At 40.9% G+C, this 26714-nt stretch overlaps 3 protein-coding genes across 4 annotated transcripts; 2 read left to right on the top strand and 1 right to left on the bottom strand.

Annotated features, from left to right (window-relative positions):
- The first annotated feature begins 672 nt into the window (after positions 1-672).
- LOC141809380 (uncharacterized) lies at positions 673-10439 on the top strand. Its single transcript, XM_074696370.1, has 15 exons — positions 673-911; positions 1048-1218; positions 1394-1495; positions 1590-1640; positions 1825-1995; positions 2217-2293; positions 2563-2670; positions 2789-2912; positions 2994-3072; positions 3271-3400; positions 3500-3660; positions 3769-4188; positions 4249-4308; positions 4666-4721; positions 9465-10439. Exons 1-15 carry the CDS (start codon positions 897-899, stop codon positions 10422-10424), a joined length of 2685 nt encoding a protein of 894 aa, XP_074552471.1. The 5' UTR covers positions 673-896; the 3' UTR covers positions 10425-10439.
- A 929-nt stretch (positions 10440-11368) lies between these two features.
- eif3g (eukaryotic translation initiation factor 3, subunit G) lies at positions 11369-13971 on the top strand. The gene is made up of 10 exons (XM_074696705.1): positions 11369-11493; positions 11582-11628; positions 12124-12212; positions 12501-12560; positions 12647-12751; positions 12872-13067; positions 13181-13291; positions 13374-13510; positions 13675-13781; positions 13860-13971. Exons 1-10 carry the CDS (start codon positions 11381-11383, stop codon positions 13873-13875), a joined length of 981 nt encoding a protein of 326 aa, XP_074552806.1. The 5' UTR covers positions 11369-11380; the 3' UTR covers positions 13876-13971.
- Positions 13972-15264: 1293 nt separating this feature from the next.
- On the bottom strand, positions 15265-26116 carry dnmt1 (DNA (cytosine-5-)-methyltransferase 1). 2 transcript variants are annotated; one of them, XM_074696284.1, is made up of 35 exons: positions 25933-26116; positions 25471-25507; positions 24877-24984; positions 24538-24778; positions 24383-24446; positions 24213-24297; positions 24081-24121; positions 23956-24004; positions 23634-23717; positions 23277-23386; positions 23037-23155; positions 22846-22938; positions 22614-22765; positions 22219-22406; positions 21840-21854; positions 20838-21021; positions 20641-20738; positions 20283-20430; positions 20093-20208; positions 19819-20020; positions 19605-19738; positions 19336-19515; positions 19026-19250; positions 18740-18932; positions 18567-18657; positions 18333-18473; positions 17588-17870; positions 17368-17509; positions 16991-17157; positions 16733-16910; positions 16440-16635; positions 16184-16347; positions 15936-16052; positions 15630-15723; positions 15265-15528 (listed from the first exon to the last, which is right to left on the bottom strand). In XM_074696284.1, exons 1-35 carry the CDS (start codon positions 25977-25979, stop codon positions 15491-15493), a joined length of 4524 nt encoding a protein of 1507 aa, XP_074552385.1. In that variant the 5' UTR covers positions 25980-26116; the 3' UTR covers positions 15265-15490. The 2 variants fall into 2 exon arrangements, with proteins under 2 accessions (XP_074552385.1, XP_074552386.1); XM_074696285.1 differs by lacking the exon at positions 21840-21854 and having other exon boundaries at positions 15266-15528; positions 25933-26115.
- Positions 26117-26714: the final 598 nt, after the last annotated feature.

The raw sequence follows: 26714 nt of genomic DNA, 5'->3' as shown, positions 1-26714 counted from the left end.
CTTAGGCTGTTTGAGGGGCTTTCAAATTTTAAAAGGGCACCACCTTTCAAACCACTTGTACTTACAAGCACTTACAGTTCTTTTTTTTTCTTCTTCTTCTTTCAACATTGTGATCCCTGAACACCCCAAGTAGATTTAATTTTTAAAAAGTGATGTTTTGATGCTGTTTTAGTGAGACTAAGTAAAGGTAATGTGATAAAGTGGCAGGATGAGTCATAAAAATATATTTTTGTTACCTCTTTGGTTGTTGTGCACATTTTTTGAGTTATTTTTTTAAACAGTTGATTATATTGGGATTTATATTGACTTACTCAGTTTTAAAATGAACTCTTGAAAAATAAGACATTGAGTATGACTAGAATGTGAACTTTATGCAAAAAGTTGAAATACTTTTTAAATTATGTAACAATAATGTGCTTTTATTTATATAATTACTTTTAAGTACATTTTTTTCTATCAATATTCACCAGAATAGCATTATAAGGTTATTTATCTTGTAAAGTTATCTAATGAAGTATCCCTCTTCAACAAATACATTGATTTACATAAATTAAACGATTTTAACCTCATCCTTAGACAACGTCTGAAGCCTAGGGAGGAATTACTTTCCAAAGTGGACTGTGGAGGGCAGTATTACACAGCCAGGCGGAACCCCAGTAGAGGAAGAAGTCCCGGCCAACATGTGCAGCCCGGACATATTAGCATGTGACACACGGCGGTCTGGTGTGGGATACATGTGGAAATCGTCGTGTTGCTGTCTTAGCTTAGCTGGTTAGCGAGTTGTAGGGTACAAATGTCTCTCATAATGAATAGTTACGCTTCATTGTTAACAGGATTATAGTGTGAACAGGGTGACTGCGTTGTTAAAAAGCTACGCTACTTCATTTCCTTAAATAATGGGGAAATCAAAGGTAAGTAAGGGCCTGTGCTAGCACATTAGCATAAACCCTTAGTTTGCGGAGAACTAATAACTTTGCTTCACGCTGAAAAATCTTTAATGTTCGCCATTATTTTTTGCTCATATACTGTTTATGAATATGTTTTCAGACCAAGAACCAGAAGAAATCCCGAGCGCAGGCCAACCATGTGGCCGAGGAGACGTACGGAGTTATCCCCCACTCTTTCGTGTTTCATCGGGGTCAGATTGGGAAAAACGTGGGTCAGCTCATCCAGGATGTGCGGAGAATCATGATGCCGTACACTGCAGAGACTCTGAAAGTAAGGTTATTTAGCAGGAGTTTTATAAACTTGAAATAAGTGCAAACAAGAAAAGTAATCAGTTTTTTTAACATAAAGGTTTTCCTCTAATGAATGTTACAAATGTTTTAGCTATATTCTGCTACCTCTCTCTCAGTATTTCTGACTTGCTTGTACTGTTTATACTGTTTTTCAGATCAGGAAGAAGAATGTGCTGAAGGACTTTGTGGCTATCGCAGGACCACTGGGGGTGACACACTTCATGATCTTCAGCAAGACCCCTAGCAGTGTGAACATGGTAGGTTCAGTTCACAACATTAGCAAACAGTCATCTGCTTTGATAGTGTTATTCCCATGTACCATCATTTCACCAAAAACATCTTTATTTTCAGAGACTTGCTCGACTCCCTAAAGGCCCCATGCTTCACTTTAAAGTGCAGAAGGTAAATATAAGAACGCAGGCGCTAGAATGATTGAAAGCAGGGCTCATGTGATGACAGTTTCTTATTTGACTGTAAGTGATGTTTTCAAAGTAAACGCACTGATGTGCCCACGCTTTTGAAGTCAAATCTTACCTCAGAGTCATTCCCACTGTTAAAAGCTGACTGTTTTTCTTTATTTCTGCAGTACTCCCTTGTCAAAGACGTGGTTTCATCTCTGAAGAAACACAGGATGCACGATCAGCAGTTCACACATCATCCACTACTCATCCTCAACAACTTTGGATCTGATGGCATGCATGTCAAACTGATGGCTACCATGTTTCAGAACATGTTTCCATCTATAAATGTGCACAGGGTATGCTTTTTTTTATCCTCTTCCTCTTTACTGAATTTTTTTGTTCACAAGGATTTAACTCAGCTGTTGACATGATGAAAGTATAGTCTTCTGAGATTTCCTTTGAAGATTAAAAAAAAAAGTAAACGCTTTCTGATTTTGTTGAAGTCCTTGGCACATGTTGTTGAGTAAAATGCTAGATTTAGCTGAAAATTACATTTTGTTGTTGTTTATTTCCCCAGGTGAGCCTCAATCATATCAAGAGGTGTGTGTTGGTGAATTACAACCCAGACTCCCAGGAAATCGATTTGAGACATTAGTAAGTAATATTATGATAAGTCAGTCATCAGTAGCAAAATGCTTCTGTATTTGAGTTTTGGTGCTCAGTTAATGAGCATTTTTGTAAGACTACAGGGTGCAGCAGACAGGTGTGTGCCAGGGCTCAGATGATGACAGATTGTAACTTGATTGTCCAGTGATGCTTGTTCAAAGTAAACGCACTGATGAGCCTTCACACAGTGACTTTATATCATTACTCTTGGATAAAAAGTCATACTGACTCTTTTGATCATGTTTTTCATCCTGCAGCAGCCTCAAGGTGGTCCCAGTGGGAATGAGTCGCGGGGTCAAGAAGCTAATGCAGGAGAAGTTCCCCAACATGTCCAAGCTTGAGGACATCAGTGAGCTGCTGGTGAAGTAAGGGTCTTGTGAGGGTACAATTTCTAAGCGCACTGTGTCTGGAGCTGTAGCTCCTGCAGGACTCGCAATGTGTGGGCAATGTTTGAATTATTCAATGTCCTTTTTCAACTCTTAGGGGAGCAAACCTTTCAGAGAGTGAAGCAGAGCAAGATGGGGAGCACAACATAACGGAGCTTCCTCAGGTCTACTCTGGCCGAGGCAACATGGCGTCCCAGCAGAGTGCAGTCCGTCTCACTGAAGTGAGTGTTACGAGGTAGTGCAACTTAAAACAATGCTGTAACTGAATGAGAATGACAAAACTGTAACACTGCTTATCTCAGATTGGTCCTCGCATGACTCTGCAGCTGATAAAAATACAGGAAGGAATGGGAGAAGGGAACGTTCTCTATCACGCCACCAGTGAGTCACATCTTTCTAATTAATGTTGTTCTACGTACTGTTTCCTGATGTACCTGATGACAAAATCTTTATGAAAGCTATGATTTCGCTCTAAAAGTAAACGCTTACTGATACATCAAAAAAAGAAGAAATGGTTTACTGGTTGTCTGGTACAGATGGTCTTTAATGTTTTTTTTTTTTAACTTCTCCATTTGCCAGTCTCAAAGACAGAGGAGGAGATACAGGAGATTCTGAACAGGAAGGAGGTGCAGCTGCAAGAGAAACGTGAACGCAAGAAGAAGCAGGAGCAGAATGTCGCTCTGAAGAAGGAGAAAAAAGAAGAGAACAAGTAATGTGATTTCTGGGTCTCACTATCCTCTACAAAATGTTTCCTCTGTTTTTCAAATGTGTGAAGTGTAAAAGTATTTTTTTACTCTACTTTTAACAGGAAAAAGAGTCTGGCTGGCATAAAGAGGAAGCATGCTGAGGAGGCTGAAGAGGACAGTGAGGTGGAGGATCCTGGGATGCAGGATGATCAGGCAGCTCTTGTTGAGTCAGACGACGAGGTAGAATACTACCGACAGGCTGTAGGAGAGGAGCCAGATGAAGGTGAATGTAAATTCTGTGCATGCTTTAGTTCAAGCCAACATGCTCCAGGGCCTTCCTTAAAAACAGTTATTGACTAAGTTTTCTTTCTTTTTTTTTCCATTCGTGCAGATATGTTCCCTAGTGTCAAGAAGAAGTCAAGCTCAGACAAGACTCAAGGACCTGCCAAAAAGCGGAGGCTGTCCAAAGGTGAAGCAAGAAAAGACCGAGATTCAAAATCTCCAAAGAAAAACAGTGAAAGAACTCGCAGAGACAATACAGAGAAAGGATGGAAGAAATCCAGGGATGGGGAGAAAGCTTTTGGAAAGAAAAAGTCAGGAGGAAAGGTATTCAAAGGAAAGACATTTGCAGCAAAGCAAGCTGGTGGGGAGAAGTTTGGTGGTAAGAAGAAATTTGAAGGGAACAAAACGTTTGGCGGGAAGAAAAACAAGGACAAACCTTTCAAATCTCGAGGTCAGAAAGGAAAGCCGAGCTTCAAGAAGAAAGGAGGAGCAGGTGCAAAGCAAGGCTTCAAACAGAGGAAAGGAAAGGGCTGAGTGTGAGCTCTTCTCTCTGGACTCCTAAATGTTGAATGTGTTTTTTGTGCTGAAGCAGCAGAGGGCAGCAGGGGACTGTCGGCTGCTGAGGCCTCGACCTGTGAGCTCATGAGCAGTGAATGGGTGCTGATTGAAAGGTGCAGCAAAAGGAATGGAAAAGAACAGATATGCCATATTTTCAGGCTGAGTAAATTTCAACAATGTACAAGTTCAATAAAACAGATCAAGTCTACCAGTGCAAAAGACCATTACATTGTTATCAGTGCTGCCAGTTTCCAGAGCTTTGTAAACTTTGTTAGTTTATTTTTATATACAGCATAACTTTCTCTATTCCAATGAATGAACGTGTGTATTTCTGGAGGAAGCTGCAGGAACTTGGCTCCTGTGGTGTTAAATGTATTTTCTCCAAATAAAACCCACCCTGTTGAGCGCGTGTTATGAAACAAGTCGAGTCATGTGTTGTGTTTTTAAGGTAAGGAATGCACGCTGCAGGTGTGCCTCACTTTCTTGGAAATCCTGGACTTCCGGGTCAGTTAAGCTTTATGTTTTCTCAGCCTATACAACATCATTACTTACTACGTCCGTCGTGTGTCGAGCTGCTCTATGATGTATTTATGCGCGCACAGTCAGGTGAGTAACGGTGAATAATCCCTGCGGTCAGATTTTGGTAAAGGGGGGGAAGAGTAAAGCGACAGATTTCCTATCTATCCTTATTATGTATTTTGGTTTATTTAAAAGGTGGGCTAAAAAGTTTTTGTTGAAGTTTTTAAGGGAGTATTTTCTCGGGTTATTTTACTCGAACATGTGCAGCCTGGTTCAAATGGAGACAACATGAAACTATTGATTTTAGCGGGGAAATTTGTACAGGTACAGAACAGCGTTAACCTCGCGTAAATATCTGAATCACATTTTAAGACCTTGAGTTTGGCATTTACTGGATAATTGAATCGTAAAATACGCAGTTTATTTCCATTTTCTCAAAAAGGGAGTTGCACCGACGCAAGCATATGAGGGCTCATTATTATGAACGCGTTTATGATGTATCGCATTTTACAAGACAACAAAATAATACATTTGATGGTCCAAATGTTTAACTGGAGTATACAATAATAAGGATAAGTAAAGAAAACTTAACTTGAACTTAAGCTAACTAAATTTCATCAAGAATTGTATAAAGAAAAATCGTAGTTCCACTCCAATCCAATCCAACTTTATTTGTTAAGCACTTTAAAAACAGACACTGTTGACCAAAGAGCTGTACATACAAATACATAAATAAAATGCAATCAGGGGCGTAGCTACAATTAGGCAAACACAGGCAGTTGCCTGGAGCCCCAAGATTCCCAGGGGCCCCCAAAGCATTTCTTAAAAACTGATTCATGAAGTTCTCTTCAATTTAAAGCGTTTCTTTTTTCTAAAGCTTACTTCACATGCTTCAAAATACATCAAAAGGCTTAATCTTTAATGATCGTGGGTACTCCCCCTCCCTTCTTATTCAATGGGCTATTCCATGTTAGAACACATCTGAAAATTCGATTCAGGAAGAAAGTGGTAAAAAACACCTTTTTTTCCCCATTTTTTTTTTCTTATTTTCAACCAAGTCGGAAATAAAAACAATGTTGCTCTGAGATCTGAGATAAACATATAAGACTTTTAGGATTTTAAGGACTTTATCTAGCCCAGAAAAAAAGGATAATTTTCTCAAAATCAAACTTTTTGAGTTGGTGATAAACATTATTGTACAAAATCTCTTTTTTAGATACATAACTCACTGGACAGGGGGTCAAATAAAAATACAATAAGTTTAAAATAAAAGTATCAAAAAGTATCGTAACTGTAAATATCACCTCTTCAGGATATTTTTTTTCCAGTTTTATGTTGTGCTTGATATTTACATATTTTTTCTTTACTAAATAATTTTTTTAATATTTACCTATTGTAATGCTTATTACTTCATATTTTCTTGTTGCTGTGAATGCAGTAATGCATTCACAGCATATGTTCTTCTGTGACAAAAAAATTTCTTCTTCTTCTTCTTCTTCCGCCCGCTTTTTTGGACCGCTAAAACTTCTACAAACTTCAACTGATTTTCACCGTTCAAACTTCAAAACGTGTGTTTCAGTGGGGACAAGGGGGCTATGACTCTTCAGAAACTTTTCACAAATACTTTCCGAGATATTCAACGATTTACGAGATTTCGGTCCCATAGAGATGAATGCGGAATTTTCAAAATTTCCTCCCTTCAGGACATTATTTCAGCCTGCTTCAAACCCTCCTCATTCAGTCATACATTCAGCTACAAACTCCATTCAAACTTCAAAATATTCAGCTATCTTTTGACTCCATTCAGTCGGTTTCAAATGTTTCCTAGCATTCATAGTTACTTCACAATGACCCTTCAAAGGTCATGATGCATTTCAGCTCTTCAAGCCATTTAACATTGGTGTGTATTGGACGGAATGTTTCAGCTCAGAGTGGGAGATTCAAACGACAGAGCAGGGAGAGGGGGAAACAAGACCTGAGAAACTGCTGGGTAAACTGCTCTCTTGGCCACATTTTTTGAGCTATCAACACAAATAAGCCCTCAGCATGTAAGTAGTCTTGTCCTGCTTCTGACAAAGTGGTTTTTAAAGCAAAAGGATGGAGCCCTTTTTCACAAAATGACCAACTGTCAGGCAAAGTCAGCTCAGGCACCCATGTACTCCAATGTTAATTCCTGAGGGGTTTTCTCAGAGATCAGTCAAATTTCCCTCATCTATATATCGCTGTCATGGGCCTATTTCTGCATCTTTAGACATGAAATTAACACAGACAGCTTCCTCAGGGTCTCAGGATTCCTACGGTGTGATCACTTTTCTTATCTGCCCTTTGGTTTAGTCACAGTTGCAGGCAGTTTGACACCCTGATTTCAGTGGAAATGTGTTGGGAATCAACAGACTCCACCAGCTCTCTGATGGCAGTTGGTAAACAATGATCACCATGGCAACATCTGGCTTCAGATGAGCCTCAGCTGACAGGCTTACATGATTAAAAACTCACACACAGGACACACAGAATTTCATTTTAACAGCGTTTCAGAGATGAGACTTGCATTTTCCCTCAGTCAGGTCATTATTTCCATAACTGTTCTCTAAAATGTAATTCATTGCTTCAAATTTTGAAAAAATGCAGCCATTTCAACTTTAAATTCATTTATCCATTTAACTGATTCATCCATTAGTTTCCTTTCATCCAAGAGTTCATGGCAGGTTGATTTAGCATTCTGCATAAGCAGTTGAGTGCCAGCTTTTCATGAATTATTTCAACCATTTTCAGACATAAATTCAGTCATTCATGTTTAGCATTCTGCTTTTGCAGTTGAGCACAAGCTTTTCAAGACTTAATTCAAATGATTTCAGACATAACTTTAGCCATTCTTGTTCAGAATTTTGCTTTAGCAGTTCAGCGCAAGCATTTTAAGACTTCATTCAGCCACTTTCAGACAAACCTTCAGTCATTAATGTTCAGCATTCTGCATTAGCAGTTGAGCGCAAGCTTTTCAAGACTTTTTCAACCATTTTCAGACATATCTTCTGTCATTCAGGTTCAGCTTTTGTTGCATTAGCAGTTCAGCGCAAGCTGCTTCAGCATTCTGCATTCACAGCGCAATTTCTTCAGAAATTGCTTTTCTAGTTTGTTACTGTTACTCTGAAAATTCCCCACTGTGGGACAAATAAGCTGTCAATTGACCATAAAAGATTTTAAATCCAGGACAAAGTGGACTAAATTATGTATTCACTTTTTTCAAAATCAAACTAAAGTACAGAACTTGAGGAGATGCATTTAGTTGTGTTAAGTTACCATGTACAAGATTGGCACTGTCTAATGCTTTGATTCTCAGAAAGAGACAGTGGACCCAGGTAAGGCCAGTCTAGCTCTGAGGAAGATGAGTTACAAGGACACGGAGGGCACCATTGACTGGGTTTGCCTTGGGCCCCCAAACGACTAAATACGCTCCTGAATGCAATGCGTAGCAACATTACATGTAAAATACAAAAACAATTTAAACACATAAAACATAGTTAAAGGGCATGCAGAAGAGAGATCAAACAAACAGACAAATACATAAATAAAATCAACGACTTCTGTGTTTTAAAGGCCAGAGAAGAGCGTTATGGGTTTTTAAGAAGAGATTTAAAAACAGAGAAGAGGCCTGTTTAACATGCTGTGGTTACTCGTAGATCACCTCTTTGGTGGAGACACCAAGTCACCAGACTTGTGATTTATTCATCTATTTCATTTTTTTTCAATATCAAATATTCAAGATCTGTCATTTGTAATGTTTGCACCATATTATTTAGAGATATGCAATAGACACCTGCATCTATAATTCAAACTTAGAGAATTTACTGAACTTACAGCACTCACATGATGTGATTTCTTTGGGGTTTTTTGCATGTTGAAAACACAAGATGACACTGGGTGAGCTGTTCCGCCAACATGTGTCCATCTTGATAGCCACCACCCTCCACTTATAATAATAAAGATCAGACTCAAGGTCCCTCTGAGTCAAGATGAAATACAGTATGACAGTGTCTTGTACTGATGCTCTAAGTCGCTGACAGTACGTTTGTGATGTGATTCAGTCAAACACTGTGCTGATATGATGGGAAACATGTGGGCAGTGATAGTGAACAACACTCAATCACATCTATGTTGTAAATTATGACCTATTTATCCCCAGCTCTTTTGCCAGCACTTGCCGCGTGATGGCACGCTGTGTCGTCATTGGCTCTTGAGTTGTGAAATTTATGCAGGGGGTTAAGAGGAAGTGACTTTCCGTTAGATAAGTCCTTCATGTTTCTAACATTCCTCACAAAGACAATCATGATTCTCGAGGCTGTTTCTTCTCACTCGTCATTTACAGACATCACACAGGAAATGAGCCCCAGACACAACTCTCAGGTGACACTGACACCTCCTAGCACAGTGCACTGCAAGTCTACTCAAGGGTAAGCTAAAGTTTTACTTATTCTCACAAACGTTTCTTTCTTATTTTTGATCTGGATAGAAGAAATGCTTCATTACATGCTTTTTAACTATTATTTACCTTTTTTATTTTTAACAAAATGACATATTTCTCTCACAAAATGGCTTTCCCAATTATCCACACCCAGCCACATAAATCACAGATGAACTGTATTTCTGCTTGAGTTAGAACTAAAGTGATATATATTTGTTGTCCAAACATTGATTTACAGATATTGAAACATTCAAAGTTCATGAAAGCAGCACCCTTCAGCTGAAATCAAGATGGTGCACAATTTCTCCGACTGTGAGAAGTTTCAGATCTCCCTGCTGCCATCAGTGTATGGTATTGAGTTCATCATCGCTCTGGCAGGAAACCTGTTTGCTCTGTGGCTGCTGGTGGTCAGAGAGAGAAAGAACTGGCACACTGGAGTTGTCCTGTCCTGCAACCTGGCAATAAGTGACCTGCTGTACGTCCTGACCCTGCCTCTGCTGATTGTCTACTACGCACTTGGGAAACACTGGCTGTTTGGGGACTTGGCATGCAAGATTGAAAGATTTCTTTTCACCTGCAACCTGTATGTGAGCATCTTCTTCGTCATGGCGATAAGTGTGAACCGGTGTGTTGCTCTTGTGTGGCCCTTCTTTACCCGATCCCATGTAAGGCCTGCCCACGCTAAGGCAGTCAGCGTCATCATCTGGATTGTAGTAGGAGTCATTTCCTGCCCGGTGTTGAAATTTGCTTCAGTTTGCCCCAACAAATACAATAACAACACCCTGTGTGTGTCTTTGTGTGAAAATCCATCAGAGGACGAAAGCCCTCTTGTCACTCACAGAATCTTTCTTAGTGTGTTTGGATTTCTGCTTCCTTTTCTGGTCACTTTTGTGTCTTACTGTGTGGTTATCAGAGTGGTTTGGAGGAATGCAAGTATAACAACACTGGAGAAACGCAAGGTAGCCCTGTTGGTCTCATCAGTCCTTGTGCTGTATGTCTTCTCCTATGTGCCTTACCATGTCTTTCAGAACTATCACTTGTATCAGAAAATCCAAAATCCCAACACCTCAGCCTGCTGGGTGTACAGCATGTATCAAGTGTCAAAGGGACTTGCAACCCTAAACATGTGTATCCACCCAATCCTTTACATGGCCGTGTTTGACAGTATAAGAGTAGCTTGTTGTGGAAAGAGCCAAGAGGATGAGTACCAAGAAGGAGTAAAGAAGTAGATTCCGCAGCTTTTCTGTAAATGAAATTAGTTTGGGATTTTGGTTCATAACAGACTGTAATTAATACAAGGAGGCTTGCACTGATTTGTTTTTGTTACTTCATATAAAAGTTGTATTGTTAACTTTGATATAAAAGCATATTTTTTTCAATTTCTTTGTTGCTCATTTTAATAACTGTCTTACTACTTCATATAGTATCATCATATCAGTATGCAAAATAAGAGAGTAGGACACTTTTATTTTATACTACTTGTACAATATTTCATTGTAATTTGTAAAAGCACAAACTTTACAGAAAAACATACTTTTTCTGATAAAATAATCTAGTGAAATGTGAGAGACTACACAAAATGCCACTTGGAGGAACAGATACTCGTGGTTGGTGTTTGAGGAAGTGGTTTTCTACATGATCGTGCAGCAGATTACCTCAAATAGTCGTAAAAAGATCACAGTCCTGAGTAGTTCTGCCACATCACAAATTTCTTAACTGGTCAAAGTACAGATTTGTGACTCATCTAATTATTTTAATTCAAATCAATCAAGTTATATGCTATGCTTTATTCCTCTCGTTTGGCTATGAAGGTAACTTTGCATATATAGGCAAAATAAATCACATGCTGCAACACAGCTGTTACAACAGAAATTGATAAAAATGAAGCCCCTTCCATATATCCCTTTAAAGTACAATATGTGTGAGTATGCAGTTATAAACAAAATAAATAAATTGATATTGATATGGCTGTAACAATAAAAAAACAAGGTATCTTCTCTTTGAGAATGTAAACACAGGTTAAGTGAAGCTGAAACAGAAAATTTGTGCACTTTCGTAAAGCATTTAATTTTAAATAAATAAGCCTTTACTTGTGTACACTTATTTTTAAACAAATGAAGCTTTAGAAATTACGACTCTTATTTTGAAGCTTGGTGTTTAACAAACGTTGTACTTTTAGTTTGAAATGAACAACCCGGAAGTGTTTGTGTTCGTGCTTTGGCTCGGCTCGCGCTGGTCCGTTCTCTACGCTCCGGGGGCTAAGCTAGCCGCGAAGATGCCGTCGATCGAATACGACGAGTGAGTTTTATTTTGGATTTTTAATGCTATTAATTATTTTCATAACTATTTTATGTTCTTAATACTGCATGTGTTTCCCCCCCTCCAGCTCCAAGCCCAGCTGGGCAGATCAAGTCGAGGAAGAAGGAGATGAAGGTAACGAGTTTTCCTGTTAGCGCAGTTAGCTTATCCGTACTGTATCTCACCAGTCCTGAGGAGGAGGCCGGCTGGGCGGCTTTCACTTCCACGTGGTTTCTCTTTTCATCCATCTAGTTAAAATTTATTCTCCCGAGATGATAGTTATGACTTGGTTTATCAAGGCATAAATCAAACAGTATGTGATTTGGATTAAGTATCAAAATGAAACATCCCATCAACGTATGTGGTGGCCTGTTGTCAGTGACGTAAGCAGTGACAGCTTCGCGCGAGCTGGTTAGCTAACTTGATAGCAGGCAAATATTAACTGTTTTCTTCATTATTATAAAAACTAACGGATGTGTTAAGGTATTCCTGGATTCTTTTAAAAGTAATGCACTGCACAGACGAGATATACGAGATATATAGTGACGCAACAAGAGAAATGATGTTGACGGTACAAGGAAACATAGTGATGATTTCCAAATGAATGTATTGTTATCTATTTATGTACAGGCACGCTACCACCCCCCAAGGAAACCATCAAAGGAAATATAAAAACTATCACTGAGTATAAAATCGACGATGATGGAAAGAAGTTCAAGGTAATTTCAGTAGCACGAAGCTTGCTTTTCTTTTCTTTTTTTTTTACACAAATTTTATTATTTGTCAACCTGTAGTTTGTAAAACGATCTTTACTTCATATCCTCTTGAGTTAGCAGTCGCAGGACTCTCCAAAGTTTAACACAGACTGTTGGTTTAGTGATATTCCATAGCCATATGTGATGAGATTAGGCTGTATGTGCTGTACATTTCTGGATCTCTGTGCTGTACTTTGTTACACATTTCTGTTCCGTGACTGAATTTACACTTCCTGCCCCATTTTACCCTAGATCGTGCGAACTTTCAAGATTGAGACAAGAAAAGCCTCCAAAGCTGTTGCCAGGAGAAAGGTCAGTGTTAAAAAAACAAAAACAAAGACACATTCACCGTGAGAACAGAAGACAAAAGTTTATGTTCAGCTTCTCTCAAATTTCAGAACTGGAAGAAATTTGGAAACTCTGAGTTTGATGCACCAGGCCCAAACGTTGCCACCACCACAGTCAGCGATGACGTCTTTATGACCTTCATCTCCAGCAAAGAGGTGGGAATTTATTCTGTGATGACATATTTTCGAATGTAAAATGCAGACTTGGTTATTCTGTGATGTAATGTGATTTGCTTGATTTAGCTTTAACTTGGTATCTTACCTCTCCTCCTTCAGGATTTGAACGCTCAAGACCAAGATGAGGATCCTATGAATAAACTCAAAGGACAGAAGATTGTGTCTTGTCGTATTTGTAAAGGTGACCATTGGACCACCCGCTGTCCATACAAGGACACTCTGGGCCCCATGCAGAAGGAGCTGGCCGAACAGCTTGGACTTTCCACAGCAGACAAGGAGAAGCCTGCTGGCTCTGGTACCATCAGACCTACTACCACACTATCACATTCAAAGTTGTGGTTTGTTAGTTGTAGTGGTTTTTCTGCTGCCAGAGCAATAACTGATTCTTCCTCCTGTCTTTTGAAACAGTGGAACCAGAACCTGCAGCGCCAGTCCAGAACAAGACTGGAAAGTATGTGCCCCCGAGTCTGAGGGATGGAGGCACGCGCAGAGGGGAGTCCATGCAGCCTAACCGCAGAGGTGGGTGTAAGTTCGTGCAGCTGCTGACCCTACCAGACCCGTAATTATCACTCAGTGTTAAAGTTATGTTTGCACTCAACAGCTGATGACAACGCTACCATCCGTGTGACCAATCTGTCTGAGGACACTCGTGAGACAGACTTGCAGGAGCTCTTCAGACCATTTGGCTCCATTTCGAGGATCTATCTGGCCAAAGACAAGAACACGGGCCAGTCAAAGGTCAGTGCCAGTTTTTACAATCAAGATGTATTTACTGTTTCATCTTCGTCTACATTTATCAAGCCAGAACTGTGCAGTCTAAAAAGTGTTACATGTTAGAAACTCCTAATAGCATATCGTGCCACAGCTGCCTCATCCATAAACTCTTTGATTGGTTTCTTCAGGGATTTGCCTTCATCAGCTTTCACCGTCGTGAAGATGCAGCCAGAGCCATCGCTGGAGTTTCAGGATTTGGATACGATCATCTTATTCTCAATGTTGAATGGGCCAAGTAAGTGATCATTAGATCGCTGAATGAAGCGACAGCTTGTAATATTCATGCTGCTAAAGTGCTTCTGTTCTCTTCCAGACCTTCAAACAACTGAGGAATCCACAAGAAAATATTCCAGGATGCTGCCAGATTTTATTGTTGTAATAAAATATGGTTGTTACTTAAATAAAGAGAATCAGCGTTGCTATCATTTCTTCTGCTCATTGTAGGATCCTCATTGCCAGACATTTATCATCCTGACAAAGCTTCAAGGTTTAAACTTTGATGGTTTTTTAAACATAATTTTCCAAAGCTTTTTAAAGCTACATTTGAATACTAACAATAGATTTGGCATGATTTCATCCAGTTTTCAGTGCATTGAGCTTACAACCCAGATATGGTGAGAAATATATTCAAGAATCACAGTTTTTCACAATTCTTAACACACGTTTCAAAATACTAACTGATTCCTTCAAAATGTACGCACAAACCTGAAAACCTCACACACAAAACGCTAAACCTGCATTCACCAAGCATTCACAGCACACTGAAGTGCAAAATTGAAAACCCAGTTCTAAAAGTGCAACGCACAATGTGAATGGCAATGACTCATGAGAATTACCCATTTTCCTTCTGGAAAATGTCTGTGTAGGCCTACTTCTTCAAGCATAAAATATCACTCAAGTATGCAACAAATCATTGTTTTATTTACAGTGTTTCAGTGCACAGGCATTTCCAAGGAAAATGTACATAAAAACTACTCTCAGCATACTGTATTCTATTGATATGCAGTATTACAGTACGGTAAAGAACACAAGGCAAATAGATTTACTGTAGTACCTGTTCTCTAATCCGAAGGTCCTGATGATTCCAGCCACAGTGAAACAACTGAGGTCTGGCTGGACTCTCCTATAAGGCTAGCCTCTTTCATGCTCAGACCATGATTCAGAACATGGCAAACAACAGTGGCCCTGATTTGATGAGAAATTATTGCATTCATCCTCCTTTTTCTTGTCCTCCTCTCACTCTTACCTCTCTTCTTGTTCAGTGCTCACCAAACATAGCAGAGGCTCAAGACCCTTTTATGCTGCAGTTCCCCAGGTTGAAAATTGCTCACCAGACCTGGGTGTTATGAGATTTGCATAATTGTGTGTTGTGGGTGATTGACATCAGAGTGTAATGAAGGAAAGTCAGAGGCTGATGCAGGATAAGGGATTGTTTTGATGTAGCAAATTGAGCCAAGCAATTGGTACTTGAAGTGAGGGTTTTGCAAACTGTGCCAAATTATTAAGAACCGTGAAAAACTGTAAAGAATTCAAGACTCAAAATCCTACTGAATTGTTTCCACATTTGGATAATCTGTACTAATTGACGACAACCTGGGAGTGAATACAGCTCAAGTTTAATATTTCATTTACCTTTAAAACAAGTTGCCGGTTTCACTAACATTTAACTACTCTGTGTCAAATTGAACAACAGTCACCAGTAATTCATAAGAGCTTTATTTGAAACATTTAAAAACTACATACAATTTATCCCACGCTGAGTGGGCATTTCCCAACATCATGATGAAAAGTACATTAAAAACAGATTTTAAATAAACATGGAATGAAATGGCACTGCACAGAATATCCATGGTGGCCACTTAGTGACAGTTGTAAGCCAGCTTATTTTATAGGAATGATTGCCCTACACGTGAACATCAGGCTTTGTGGAACAGATAGTGGGAACTAATCAGAGACCTCCATCTTCTCCTGTTTGACATTTTCTGTGGAGGGGAGAGAAAACAGCGCATTGGTTAAAAATAAACAAATCACACACTTTTACAGGTGGAATTTTACATGGTAGAAATATTCAGACAGGAGTTACCTGGTGCTTGTTCTTCCTTAATTCTCTCCAAGACACACTTTTTAATCTCCAGGCCAATGGCTCGAGAAAGAGGAGGAGGCACAGCGTTTCCAACCTGGCAGGAACAGGTTTTAGTGATTATCCGAGTTTACACTGTGAGCAGTTTAACACATCAACTTAAAAATCTATAAAATGATTGTATATGGAAAAATAATCATTGCCAGCTTTAAAAGCTATTTTTGCATCTCAATGGTTGAAAAGTAACTCAACTTAAGGGATTTAATAAACTCTGAATGATCATTAAGCTTGAAGTTTGTAAGGTCTTACCTGTCTGTGTTTGTCAAGGACATTTCCAAAGAAGCGGTAAGTATCAGGGAATCCCTGAGACCGTGCACATTCCCTCACACTGACCACTCTGTGCTGCTCCGGATGCAGAACACGGCCCTGAAAAGAAACAAAGTTTAGATTTCAAATCAAGGAAAACTATCGCTTCTACGTTTCTGTAACTCAAGCTCTTATCTTCCTTCTTAAATAACATCTGTTAAATCTTAGCAGAGTAGTAAAAGTTTCAGCACCTGCTTGCCCATGGGCTCAGGGTTGGTGACAGTTGTGCTGAAGAAACCATCCCACTCCAGTCTGCCGTAGAGCCCGGCCCAGTGGTTGTGACGGTTGCCAGTGTGGGGCAGACACCAAGGGATCAGGGTGTTGAACTGCCTGTCTGCAGGGTCACATGGCTTCCCTGAAACGGCAAAGAAAAGCAGAAATGCATCAATACTCCATGTTTAAGCTTTTTTTTTTATATAATGTGGGAAGAAAACTCATCCTGCATACCTCCTGCACATGTGCAAACACCTCTGAGTGCACCTGTGCTGCTGCGCCCGTTCTTTTTGTCGGAGTGTGTGTACCGCAGCTTCTTGGTCATGGTGCCGTCTTTCAGCCGAACCTCCATGTTGGGCAGATCCCTCCAGTCAGAGCCTGGAGCCAAGGGGATGTGACGCATACGGCCCTCAACCAGAGCACTCATGTCCTGAAGAGAGACAGAACGTTTGTTGTAATCTTCAATCAGAGAAGAAGTGATTATTCATGAACACATTTCTTTCCTGAGAATGTCAGGCACTAGTCACCTTGCAGATGTGATCTCTCAGGATTGGTTGATACTGTGTGCCTCTGATTTGTCTCTGGAACCAGGACTGAGGCTCCCCGTTGTAGGAGATCTCCAAGGCAGCAGCACCGTTCCGGATCTCTGGCAGGTCAGACATGGTGTCTCTGACAGTGATGGTTCTGTAAATCCCTCCATTACCCCTGTTGAAGACAAAGGAGAGTGAAGTCAGAGGCTCAACAAACCGATGAATAGAATTACAAAAGAAGGGCGTCTGCGTTACCTTGTGACATTGCTGACGTATTTCTTTTCATCCACCACGACACTCAGGGAGCAGGCTCTGGGAGCGAACACGTGCAGAGGCTCGGGGTAGCGAGGCAGCTCCTCTCCAGGTGCAGCAGCGAGGATGATGGCCCTGCGCCGGGTCTGAGCAACTCCGTACTGACCAGCCTGAGAGGGAAGGGAACAAAGGAGGAACATCAGAGGGGTCAACTATAATCACAAAAACACTCTGTACTCTATCAGCCTGTGTGAACAGCTGTGCCACTTGAAGGCTAAAAAAAGAATTGTGGTTGGACATTTTTTTTGATAAAGACACACGTGACCCAGGATTAAACCAAAAAAAGGAACACAGAGCCACATGTGGTTACTCAGACTCACCTGCAGTACACCAAAGGTGCACTGGTAGCCCATACGCACAAGACAGCGCAGAGTCAGCTTCAGGACCATGGAGCTTTTAAACGAGACGAAGTTCCTCACATTCTCAAGGAGGAAGAACTTTGGTCTGTAGTAATCACAATAACTGCAAGAGAAGAAAAGCTTTTTAAATATGCGCTGTGTGGTCTCCACTGCAGGACGTACTGATATTACTATCACTGACCTGAGATAGGAGACCACCAGTGAGTTCTTGAATGCGGAGTATGTGCGGGAGTTAAAGCGGTTCATCCCGCTGAAGCCTTGGCAGGGAGGTCCACCACACAGCATCTCCACGTCCCCCTTCTGAGGCAGCTTCTGACCCAGAGAGTTTGTCTTCTCTCCGGACATGACCAGCTTGAGCAGGATGTTGCAGTCCTCTGTGAACACTGTGGTGCCAGGGTTGTTAAGCCTAAAGGCCTGTGCTGCAGGCTCCCACATCTCAATGGCCCACAGAGTCTCAGAGATACCTACAGAAGAACAGCAGTCAGGTTTTTAGTGTTGTATCCAAGGTTTTGCTGTCGCAGCCCCAAAACTCTGAAACGGGCTGCCTCATAGCATTAAACAGGCCAGTCTCTGCCTATTTTTAAATCCCTTCTTAAGACCCACTTTTTCTCCCTGGCCTTTGAAGCACAGTAGCTGGTGATTGTTTTATTCATTTTTAAAGTTTGATTTATTTTATTTTGCTTCTTCTGTGTTTTTTATTCATGTTAAATTTGTTTTATGTCTTTTATATTGCTCCTTGTCCTTGACAAATTCTTTTTACTTATGTTTTATGTCTATTCTTTTTTCTTGTATCTTATTCACTCTCTTGTACAGCACTTTGTTTTACCTATGCTTGTTTTTTAAAATGCTTGACAATAAAGTTGGATTGGATTGGATTGGATTAAAATGTTGGGTTGTAAACCAGCATGAGACAAGTGTTTATTTACCAGCCTGGTGGAAGCCTTCAGAGAGTCCACCACAGCCAGAGAACACATCCAGTGTGCGGTATTTGGGCACTTTAAATGTCTGAGGTTCAGTCTGCGCGTCCTGTGGTTCCTGTGCGGATGGCGCCTTCCCTTTGCCTTTACCTTGTATTAAAAAAAAAAAAAGTGATTATTAAAACAGATTGTATAACAAGCCTTTAGATAATTTTTTATCATTAAAATCTAGTTTATATTTACCTTTCCCTTTTCCCTTTCCTTTGCCTTTATGTGTAGCAGAGCGAGCATAATTTGGAGGGTCTTCAAAGCTTTTGGTTTTTGCGCTATAAGCCTGTGAAGTACACGTGTGTGAGAATCATCTATAACACATGCGTGGAGCCAATAACTTAATCTTTGATGATCAAAATTTGTACCTCTAGGAAATAGAAGCGGTCCGGTCCACCACTGGAGTAATCCTGAACAGATTCATTCAAGTCTTCTCCGTATTCCACCTGACAACGACCGAGCACCTCGGACATGCTGACGGTCACTTCTTCATCGCTCCAGTACAGCTGATTGATGTCCGTGTGGTAACTGGCTTTGACACCTTTGTGTGTGTTCTCAGGCCTGGCAGATAAGGGGAAAAAAGAGAGACTCAGTCAAATTCTGAGCAAAACTCACAAAACTCCAGAAAGGCTATCAATAAAGTGTTATCCTTACCTGTAGAACTTGTAGAGTCTCAGTTTGACCTCTGTGAGGTCAGGTTTTCCGTTGCTACGCCTGTGACAGAAGATCTCCTTGATGCGTCCGATGCGGAAAGGCTCTGGGGCATCCAGGTTTGACCCTTTGATATAGTCTGAAGACTTTCTGTAATACTCTGGATACAAGTCCTCATCCACATCATCCTTCCTGTGGGAGCGCTTCACCGGACTTGCTGGCTTAACACTAAACACCAGAAACAGAAGAGGAGAGTTTTAGATCAATTCAGCAGAAGTAGAGTGAAAGACATACTTTAAGTTAACTTCCTCACCTAAAGTGAAAAGCATCTGGGGGCAGGTAGACGCTGTCTCCAACCTTGAACTGCTGACCCTTAAAGCAAGCCAAAGCATACAGGGCTTTGGAGTCGTTGTCTTGGTCCTCCAGGGGTTCAAACGCACAGGGTTTCTCTTTGTCGGCTCTTTCTTTAGTTCTCACACAGCTGCCGCAGAACCTGAGAGAAAAGAGAAGCAAACCCAAAGTGATTAATGCAAAAAGAAAAGAACAATCAGTGAAACATAAAATCATGTTGGTGGTTCTTACATGAATTTGCAGTCTTCTGGTTGAGTCGTTTTTGGAGGCGTCACAAATCGGGCAAAATCGGTGTCATACCAGAACTGATAGAAGAAGCTCTTCCCATCATCCTCGATCACTTTGATGTCCTCATCTATCCCACCCTGAGATACAGACATGATGGAGTTGAGAGAATGATAGACTGAATATCAAACAGTACATTTCACATACTGAGTTCACCTACCTCCATGAACCAGTTGTTGGACGGGGCCTTGTACGTGACGTTCACTTTGCCCTGCACGTAGTTCAGCTGCATGTCTTCACACTCATCAACAATGACGAGCTCCAGCGGGTCAGAGGACTCCCCCAGGACTGTGCATGTACCACGCATGAACCAGTGAGCATGAAACATCTTTCCACTGGGTTCCTCCCACAGAGACGTGATCCTGAGGAGGAGTTGGTCGTTAGATACTCATAAACCACAAAGACGAGATTTCACCAAGTCTGGGTTGCCAAACCTTGCCAGATAGAGAGGGATGCTCGGATCCTCTGAGGAAACTGAGACACAGTCGCCGACTTCCAGCTCTTCATCGTTCACGCAGACCCTCCTGTAGTACTGCTTCTTTCCCTCAGTCTGAAACAAAGACGCTTCATAAACACACACATTCCTCAGAGTTTTAAGAATGAAAGGAGGTGAAGAAAGCAGACCTGAATAGACTCGCCGATCCACGTGAGCTTGCACTGGCTCTGCTTCTTCCTCTTAGCTTGAGAAACCTTTTTGGCTTTCTCCACTGGGACATCTTCCTCTTCGACAATCTCATCATCTTCAGCCTCTTTTACTGCAAGGTTAGGGCACCTAAACCGAGGAGAACAAGTTTGATTGGATGTTACTTACAGGTGACCGACTGGGTGATGCAAACACTAGAGTTCACCTAAACTGACAGCGTCCATCACAACAGATAAGATCACGTTGTCTGGAAGTTTGTGGTTTGTGGTCAAATGCTGAGATCTAAGTGTTGCAAACTGAAGACACCAGCAGCCTGAACCACTCAGACATTCTGCTCACCTTCTCTGCTTACAAGCCTGCTTGCTTTTTCCACTTCCTCCAAATTTGATCATGTCCTTACAGGCCACACACTTGCCACAATCAGGAGATTGACACACCTGAAGGAAAAAAGGGGACATTTCAGCTTATGCTCATCAGACTGAGGTGAATTAGAGTCTTAACAGAGCTGATCGTCTTTCTAACCAAACCCCACTCACCTCACAAACACCACACCGCTGTCTTTTGGCTGCACCGCCCTCTTTACCATTCTGCTCAATCTGATCCGAGAAGAAGGTGTCAAAGATCTGGTGAACCAGCTTGGTGGTTGTGGCTTTCGTCGGCCCCTTGCTGTCTTTCTCGATCTTTGTCGGGTGACGGATGGCCTGTCTTCTGGCGGCTCTCCTGTCAACAGAAAAAAAAAAGGTTGTACTTAGAGAGGAGGTCTGCTTGTCTCAGCACAAACACCTGACGGTATGTGGAGCGATGGCATTATGAAGCCCCTGGCCTTCAACACACCACAGCATCAGGCCATGCAACAAAAGGAACAAGCAAACAGAAGCAAACTGACACAGGGAACATGTACGATGCAGAGCTCCTGTCTGATCAAGTTTGTCCCAAACGTTTGTTCAGCTCAAACTTTTCACCCAATGTCTTTCTCCGTCATGTTAGTTAGAGATTAAAGTTTAAGCGGTATGTCTCTGCAGGGGTTAGAGCAGGTCAACAAAATCAGAGAATGACATTAAAGCAGGTCTGACAGTTTGAAAGCGTCTCCTATTTTTGTCGCTGGGTTTGAAACTAGTGACTGTTTTTCTCTGGCTGCAAGTTACCCAACCTGACACATGGTGCACTCACTCATTCTTCTGTGTTTTACTTTTCTGGTCCTCTTTGCCCTTTTTTACACCTTCAGATAACACTGACCCACAAAAAAGTCATTTAAGTTACAGAGGGCCATAAAAAATACCAAAAAGTCAAAATTAACTCTTGTGTATTTTTACTTTGAAAATTTTATAATAAATTTGTATAATTTATAATCTTGTGTGATAAGAACTCAAATTTGCCAGAGAGCTTCAGTAAACAACCCACCCCATCGATCCCTGTGTGTGAATAAACCGAACTTAAACTCTGGCGTTTTGATCTTTTAGTCCATCAAATTTCTAAATGCTTCACACTAACACACCACCATACAAGCTAATGATGCATTCACAACAAGGCCTACCTACCAGTACAGCAGCATGCTGCATTAGGAAATGTCAAAGGAATGTTAGACATCAGGGAGAACAAGGAGCAAGGGCAGACAAAAAAAGGAATCCAAGGAGAAAAAGGATAGCTGACAAATTCCTCAAGTATTTCAGGATATTTTCATTCAAGTAAAATATGCAGCGTGTACACTGCTCATATTTGTTTTCACTGAATACCGTAAGAAAGGCTGCATGTATTTGTTAATGTATGGGATTACAAAAAGGCCAAGAAGCCGTGGACTTGTGTTCTGAAAACTACAACAGGTGTGATGTTGACAATGTAAGCGCTTAAGTTGTTTTGTTTTGTTCTAGGCTTATCTGAAAAGTCTCTTCACAGGGTCATCTCTGTGCACAAAGCTACCTCTTTCCTAGAGTGACTCCAGCAAGCTTGATCAGGTCCCTCATGCAGGGAGTGACGATGATGGGCTGCTCGTCCGAGTCCCCGGCCTCGTCGTAGCTCTCCACCTGCTCCACCACAAACTGGGCATGGCGCAGCAGTGTGTCCTCAGTGAAGCAGTTAAAGTTCAGCCCAGCAGGAGGCACAGTGGTCTAATGGCATGAGAAACAAGAGCTGATCAGCATCCGGGCAATGATTCAACATGGAACCTGATCCCACGTCTCAATCAGAGCGTTTCACAGAATGTGTGGGAGAATTCAGGGTCAACGTTTGCATCCTGTATGTTTTATGAAGTCACATCATGTCCTTGTGTTTGAATCAGTGTTTGTTTAATTTGTGTCACCCGTAACGTTCCTCACCTCAATCTTATTCAGAAGGTCTTCATAAGTGGCGTCACGGTTCTTCTGGAGAAACTCCACCACGATCTTGCTCATGTAGATCTTTTCCTGCATCAGTGCAAAGATCGGTGCGTACTCATCGCTCGAGTGCATAAGGATGTAATCAGCAAAAGCTGGAGAATAGAAACCAACCTTCAGTGAATCAAACACAGTGAAGAGGGTGATATAAGGGAGGGTTTGGAACAGCAACTACCTGTAGTGAAACCAATCAAAGCTTTTTCTCCGCCATCAAAACCAGTGATCCACCAGGCATTGATGGGTCCGAGCTTCTTCGCAGGTACGCCTCCTTCAGAGAGGAAAAGATACAGAAACAAAGTAGAATTTAACCCATAGAAGAGCTGGATCATCATCAAGATTTGATTTCTTGCATTCAGGGATTTGTACCATCCAAGCAGGGGTTGTCATCATAAATCGGTTTAACCACGCAGCTGAAGTAGAGCTCCACGTTCTTCTCAATCAGACCAGAGTCGAACGGACAAAGGTGGCCACGCTTGTCGTAAACACTGCAAGAAATAAAAAATAGAGTTCAAACTTTGACATAATTCCTCGACACACTATAAGAAGCTTGTAATAGGTTTGTTTCTCTAATCGAGGCAAAAAAGAGGATTATGTGGAATCACTTACCTGAAGTTTGTGATCTTGTGCTGTGGCAGATCCTCGTAGCTTTCAAATCCATCCTCGTTGGAGTCAAATAGGGAGAGGCGTTCATCAGTCAGCATTTCTGGTTCATCCAGCTGAAGATGAAATAGTAAAAAAGTCAGAGGTCTCACATTTGTTAAGTGATTACATCAATTATCATCATTATGTAATCCTGAATTTCCTGTCAGTATTCTATAAAGAATAACATTAAAAACCAGCAAGGTTAAAAAGTGTTTAAAGGGTGCTTGTTAAAAAATACACCATTCAGAAGTTTTACAGGTGTACTTGAAAAAAAAAAAAAAGGATAAAAACAAAATCAAGCTACTTCTAAAAACTTCTCACCGCATTGTCAGGATCGCCTTGAAAAAACTTAAGATCCGAGTCATCCAAGTACTGTCGGCAGTCTTGACATTTTGGGGGCGGGGTCTAAAATGAAAAACAATATTTCAAATCAACACAAACAGACATCTACAGCTGTGACTAGTTTGTCAACTAATCAATCCACCTTCAATAAAAAAAATCATCTCCATCTTGTTCGAGTAACAACAATGTGACACACATAACCCTATCACACCATTCCAACTGTGCAGTGTCCTAAGCACACATGCAGCTTTGAGCTGTGATGACATCTTCTTAACATTTAGCTTAACAACTCAATCCCTACCTTTGCAACCGGCTTCATAATCTCACTCTTTGATTCTTTTGGAGCAGGACTGTGAAAAGAAAAGTGTGTTTAAAAAAATGAGCGGAAACCTTTATTGATTTTACACCAAAAAAACAACAACTTACTTTTCCTCCGGGTCCACTTTGAGACGCTTTTCCTCCCGAGACTACAACATACATACAGCAGAGAGTTATTTACCAGACATTAAAAGCTGCAACAACACTTATCTTAAAGATTCAATGGTGAAAAAAAGTCACCTCCTCGGCCTCATCTTCCTCTTTTTTCACTTCTGTTTGTCCGTTTGTAGCGTCTCCATTTAAGTCTTCTGACTTGCGCTTTTGACTACAATGACACACAGTATGACATCACTTAAAAAATAAAAGTGAAGTTTTTATACATAGTCAAATGATGATGCTCAACTACTCACACTTTGGAGAACATGGACATGATGGTGGGTTGTTTTCCACCATTTCTTGTAACCCTGGTACTGGCTAAAGAAGAACAAGAGGACTTCCATTAATTATGTGTCATTTGATTTGAATGTTCTGAGGTTAATTTGGTGATGGTGAGTCTAAAATTTACTTGGTGTGTCGGAATTAGACTTGCTCTTGCGTCCACCCTTCCCTTTGGAAGCAGTTGGTGATTTCAAAGCCTCCTCTTCCTCAGGTACCTCCATTGCCACATCTTCACTGTCCTCGTCTTTGTGTGAACCATTTGTGAAGCCGTTGGTTTTTCCATTCTGCTCTACGCCATCAGCATGTGAGCCATTTTCAAGGGAAAGCTCTTTTCCCAGCAGGGCTTTAACTTGAGATATGTAGCCCTCCTGAGGAAAGCAAAAGGCAAACAAAGGCCACAAATAAAAAAGCTAATCATAATATACAAATAATTCTGATTCTTAACCGCCGTCTTAAGAATACAAACCATAGTGATCTCTGAATTTTTCATTTTTTCCTCAAGGCTGGTCAGCTGGTCCTGAGCGTCAACATGGAGGAAGTCCTGAACCAACTTGAGCTTTTCTTTCACATGATCCTAAAAAGACATCAATGAAGCAAGATAACACAATAAGTGGTATGGTTTTATTTCCATTTTATTGACCTTTTCCATGTTTTATTGAGTTGAGCAGGCTTTTTCTAGGATGCTTATTCATTTGTGTGTGGGTCGGTTTTAACATATAAATATTTGAGATGTCAGCATCAAGGCACGACAACTCTGAACTTCTCAAAACTTTAGGCTATTTAAAGTGTATCGGTGTCAACAGTTTGTTAAACTTACATCATGTAGCAAATGTCCGACTCTTGGCGTGAACACACCTAACGCATTGTGATCTGGTTCAATAGATACTTTTACAGAGGTTGGAACTTCTATGTAAGCTGAAAAGGCTATTTTGAACCTCGTTTCCCTTTAATATGAATAAACACCTCAATCACAGCAGTCATCAGTGAACGTTACATATCAAGAGGAGTCAACCGATGATTGTTTGCCGACTTTAATATGCAGCAGGTAGAAAAAACCTACCTCGTCTGAAGATCCAGCTTTATCCAACACCTGCAGCCTGTGTAAACACATGTCGAAATGTTAAGTTAAGTGCACATAAAGGTGACAGTAAAAGTATTATCTTCGAGCACATGTCTCTCATTAGATGTAATCACAGAGGTGAGATGGCAAGTAAAACTTCCCGAGTGGCGCCAAATCTCACACGCTGCTCCATCCATTGACAGGCTGCGAGCTACAATGCTAACCTCAACAGGGAGCTAACATGAGTTGTGTATTGACTGTCAAGTGGTAACAAGCTAACGCTAGCCACAGCTGCTGGGAACACATTGCAAACAAAGTGGTGGGCATCGCTCACGTTAAACCGTGCAAACCAAATGCAGGTGCCGTCATGGACTACACTTTGTTTGCCTCTGTCACAACTACAACAAGCTACACGCCTGCTAAATAATATGGACATTATTAGCATGTTTTTTACCACCGTACCTTTTCCTCACATCCTCTGGTAAAAACAGGGAAGTCCTCGATGGCATGGTAAAACAGCTAGCTAAACGTAAGAGACAAGAGATAAAACAGCTTTAAAATCCGTTAAAACAATGTTAAACCCGCCGTGTCTGAGTGGCTGCAGAGTGCCTGTGTTGTCTGCTGATTCTTGCAGAGGATGCTATAAGCAATTCGGGCGCGCGGGCCGTCTTTTCGCGCGGAAACCCGGGTGTTGTGGACTGTACCACTACGTTGATCCACGGGTAACGCTTATCATCAATAACGTTATAGTTATCTCCTGTATTCATGTATTTTTCTTAAAATACACGATTTTCTTTAATAAAATATACAGAGAGCAGAAACTATTGTGAACTTGTTTTAATTTTGCACGAATATTACTTTACATAAATTAACTACTACTGCATTACACCCCTAAATTTTGCCACACTTGATAGACAACTGACCAAGCGGAAGCAGTCGGAATAATATTGACTGATGGGCATTGAGTCAAACTGGCAACAGTTTATCAAGCCAGAGTTTTATAGTTTTGCATCCACTATGTGTGAAAAATCAATTTGCATAAGTTAACTGTTACGTGAGTGAGGTTGACGAAACGCGAAGCAGTAAATCACTCGCTTTCCTTAGTCATTGTAATGTAATCTTAGCACTGTGGTCCTAAGTGGTACTCTTTCGCCTACTCATTTTTAAATGAGATAAAAAACTAACATTTAATGGTTTGATTTTATATAGGACAGTAGTTCCAAAAACGATACTTTGACCAGCCT

Source organism: Halichoeres trimaculatus, unplaced genomic scaffold, assembly GCF_033239565.1.
Source record: "Halichoeres trimaculatus isolate MK-OKI-2021-1 unplaced genomic scaffold, fHalTri1.1 fHalTri1_scaffold_20, whole genome shotgun sequence".
Lineage (NCBI taxonomy): Eukaryota > Metazoa > Chordata > Actinopteri > Labriformes > Labridae > Halichoeres > Halichoeres trimaculatus.
This window is presented reverse-complemented; position numbering and strand designations above follow the sequence as displayed.

Excerpts from the sequence above, each read along its gene's own strand:
- LOC141809380 (XM_074696370.1), top strand. Across the intron at positions 3,661-3,768 it reads AGGAGAGGAGCCAGATGAAG|ATATGTTCCCTAGTGTCAAG; the intron begins GTGAATGTAAAT and ends CCATTCGTGCAG. Across the intron at positions 4,309-4,665 it reads GACCTGTGAGCTCATGAGCA|GTAAGGAATGCACGCTGCAG; the intron begins GTGAATGGGTGC and ends TGTGTTTTTAAG.
- eif3g (XM_074696705.1), top strand. The coding sequence starts at position 11,381 with ATGAACAACCCGGAAGTGTTTGTGTTCGTGCTTTGGCTCGGCTCGCGC. Across the intron at positions 12,561-12,646 it reads AAGCTGTTGCCAGGAGAAAG|AACTGGAAGAAATTTGGAAA; the intron begins GTCAGTGTTAAA and ends CTCAAATTTCAG. Across the intron at positions 13,511-13,674 it reads AGAACACGGGCCAGTCAAAG|GGATTTGCCTTCATCAGCTT; the intron begins GTCAGTGCCAGT and ends TGGTTTCTTCAG.
- dnmt1 (XM_074696284.1), bottom strand. The coding sequence starts at position 25,979 with ATGCCATCGAGGACTTCCCTGTTTTTACCAGAGGATGTGAGGAAAAG. Across the intron at positions 17,510-17,587 it reads CTGGTGGTCTCCTATCTCAG|TTATTGTGATTACTACAGAC; the intron begins GTCAGTGATAGT and ends CTTCTCTTGCAG. Across the intron at positions 16,053-16,183 it reads CTGAGCCCATGGGCAAGCAG|GGCCGTGTTCTGCATCCGGA; the intron begins GTGCTGAAACTT and ends GTTTCTTTTCAG.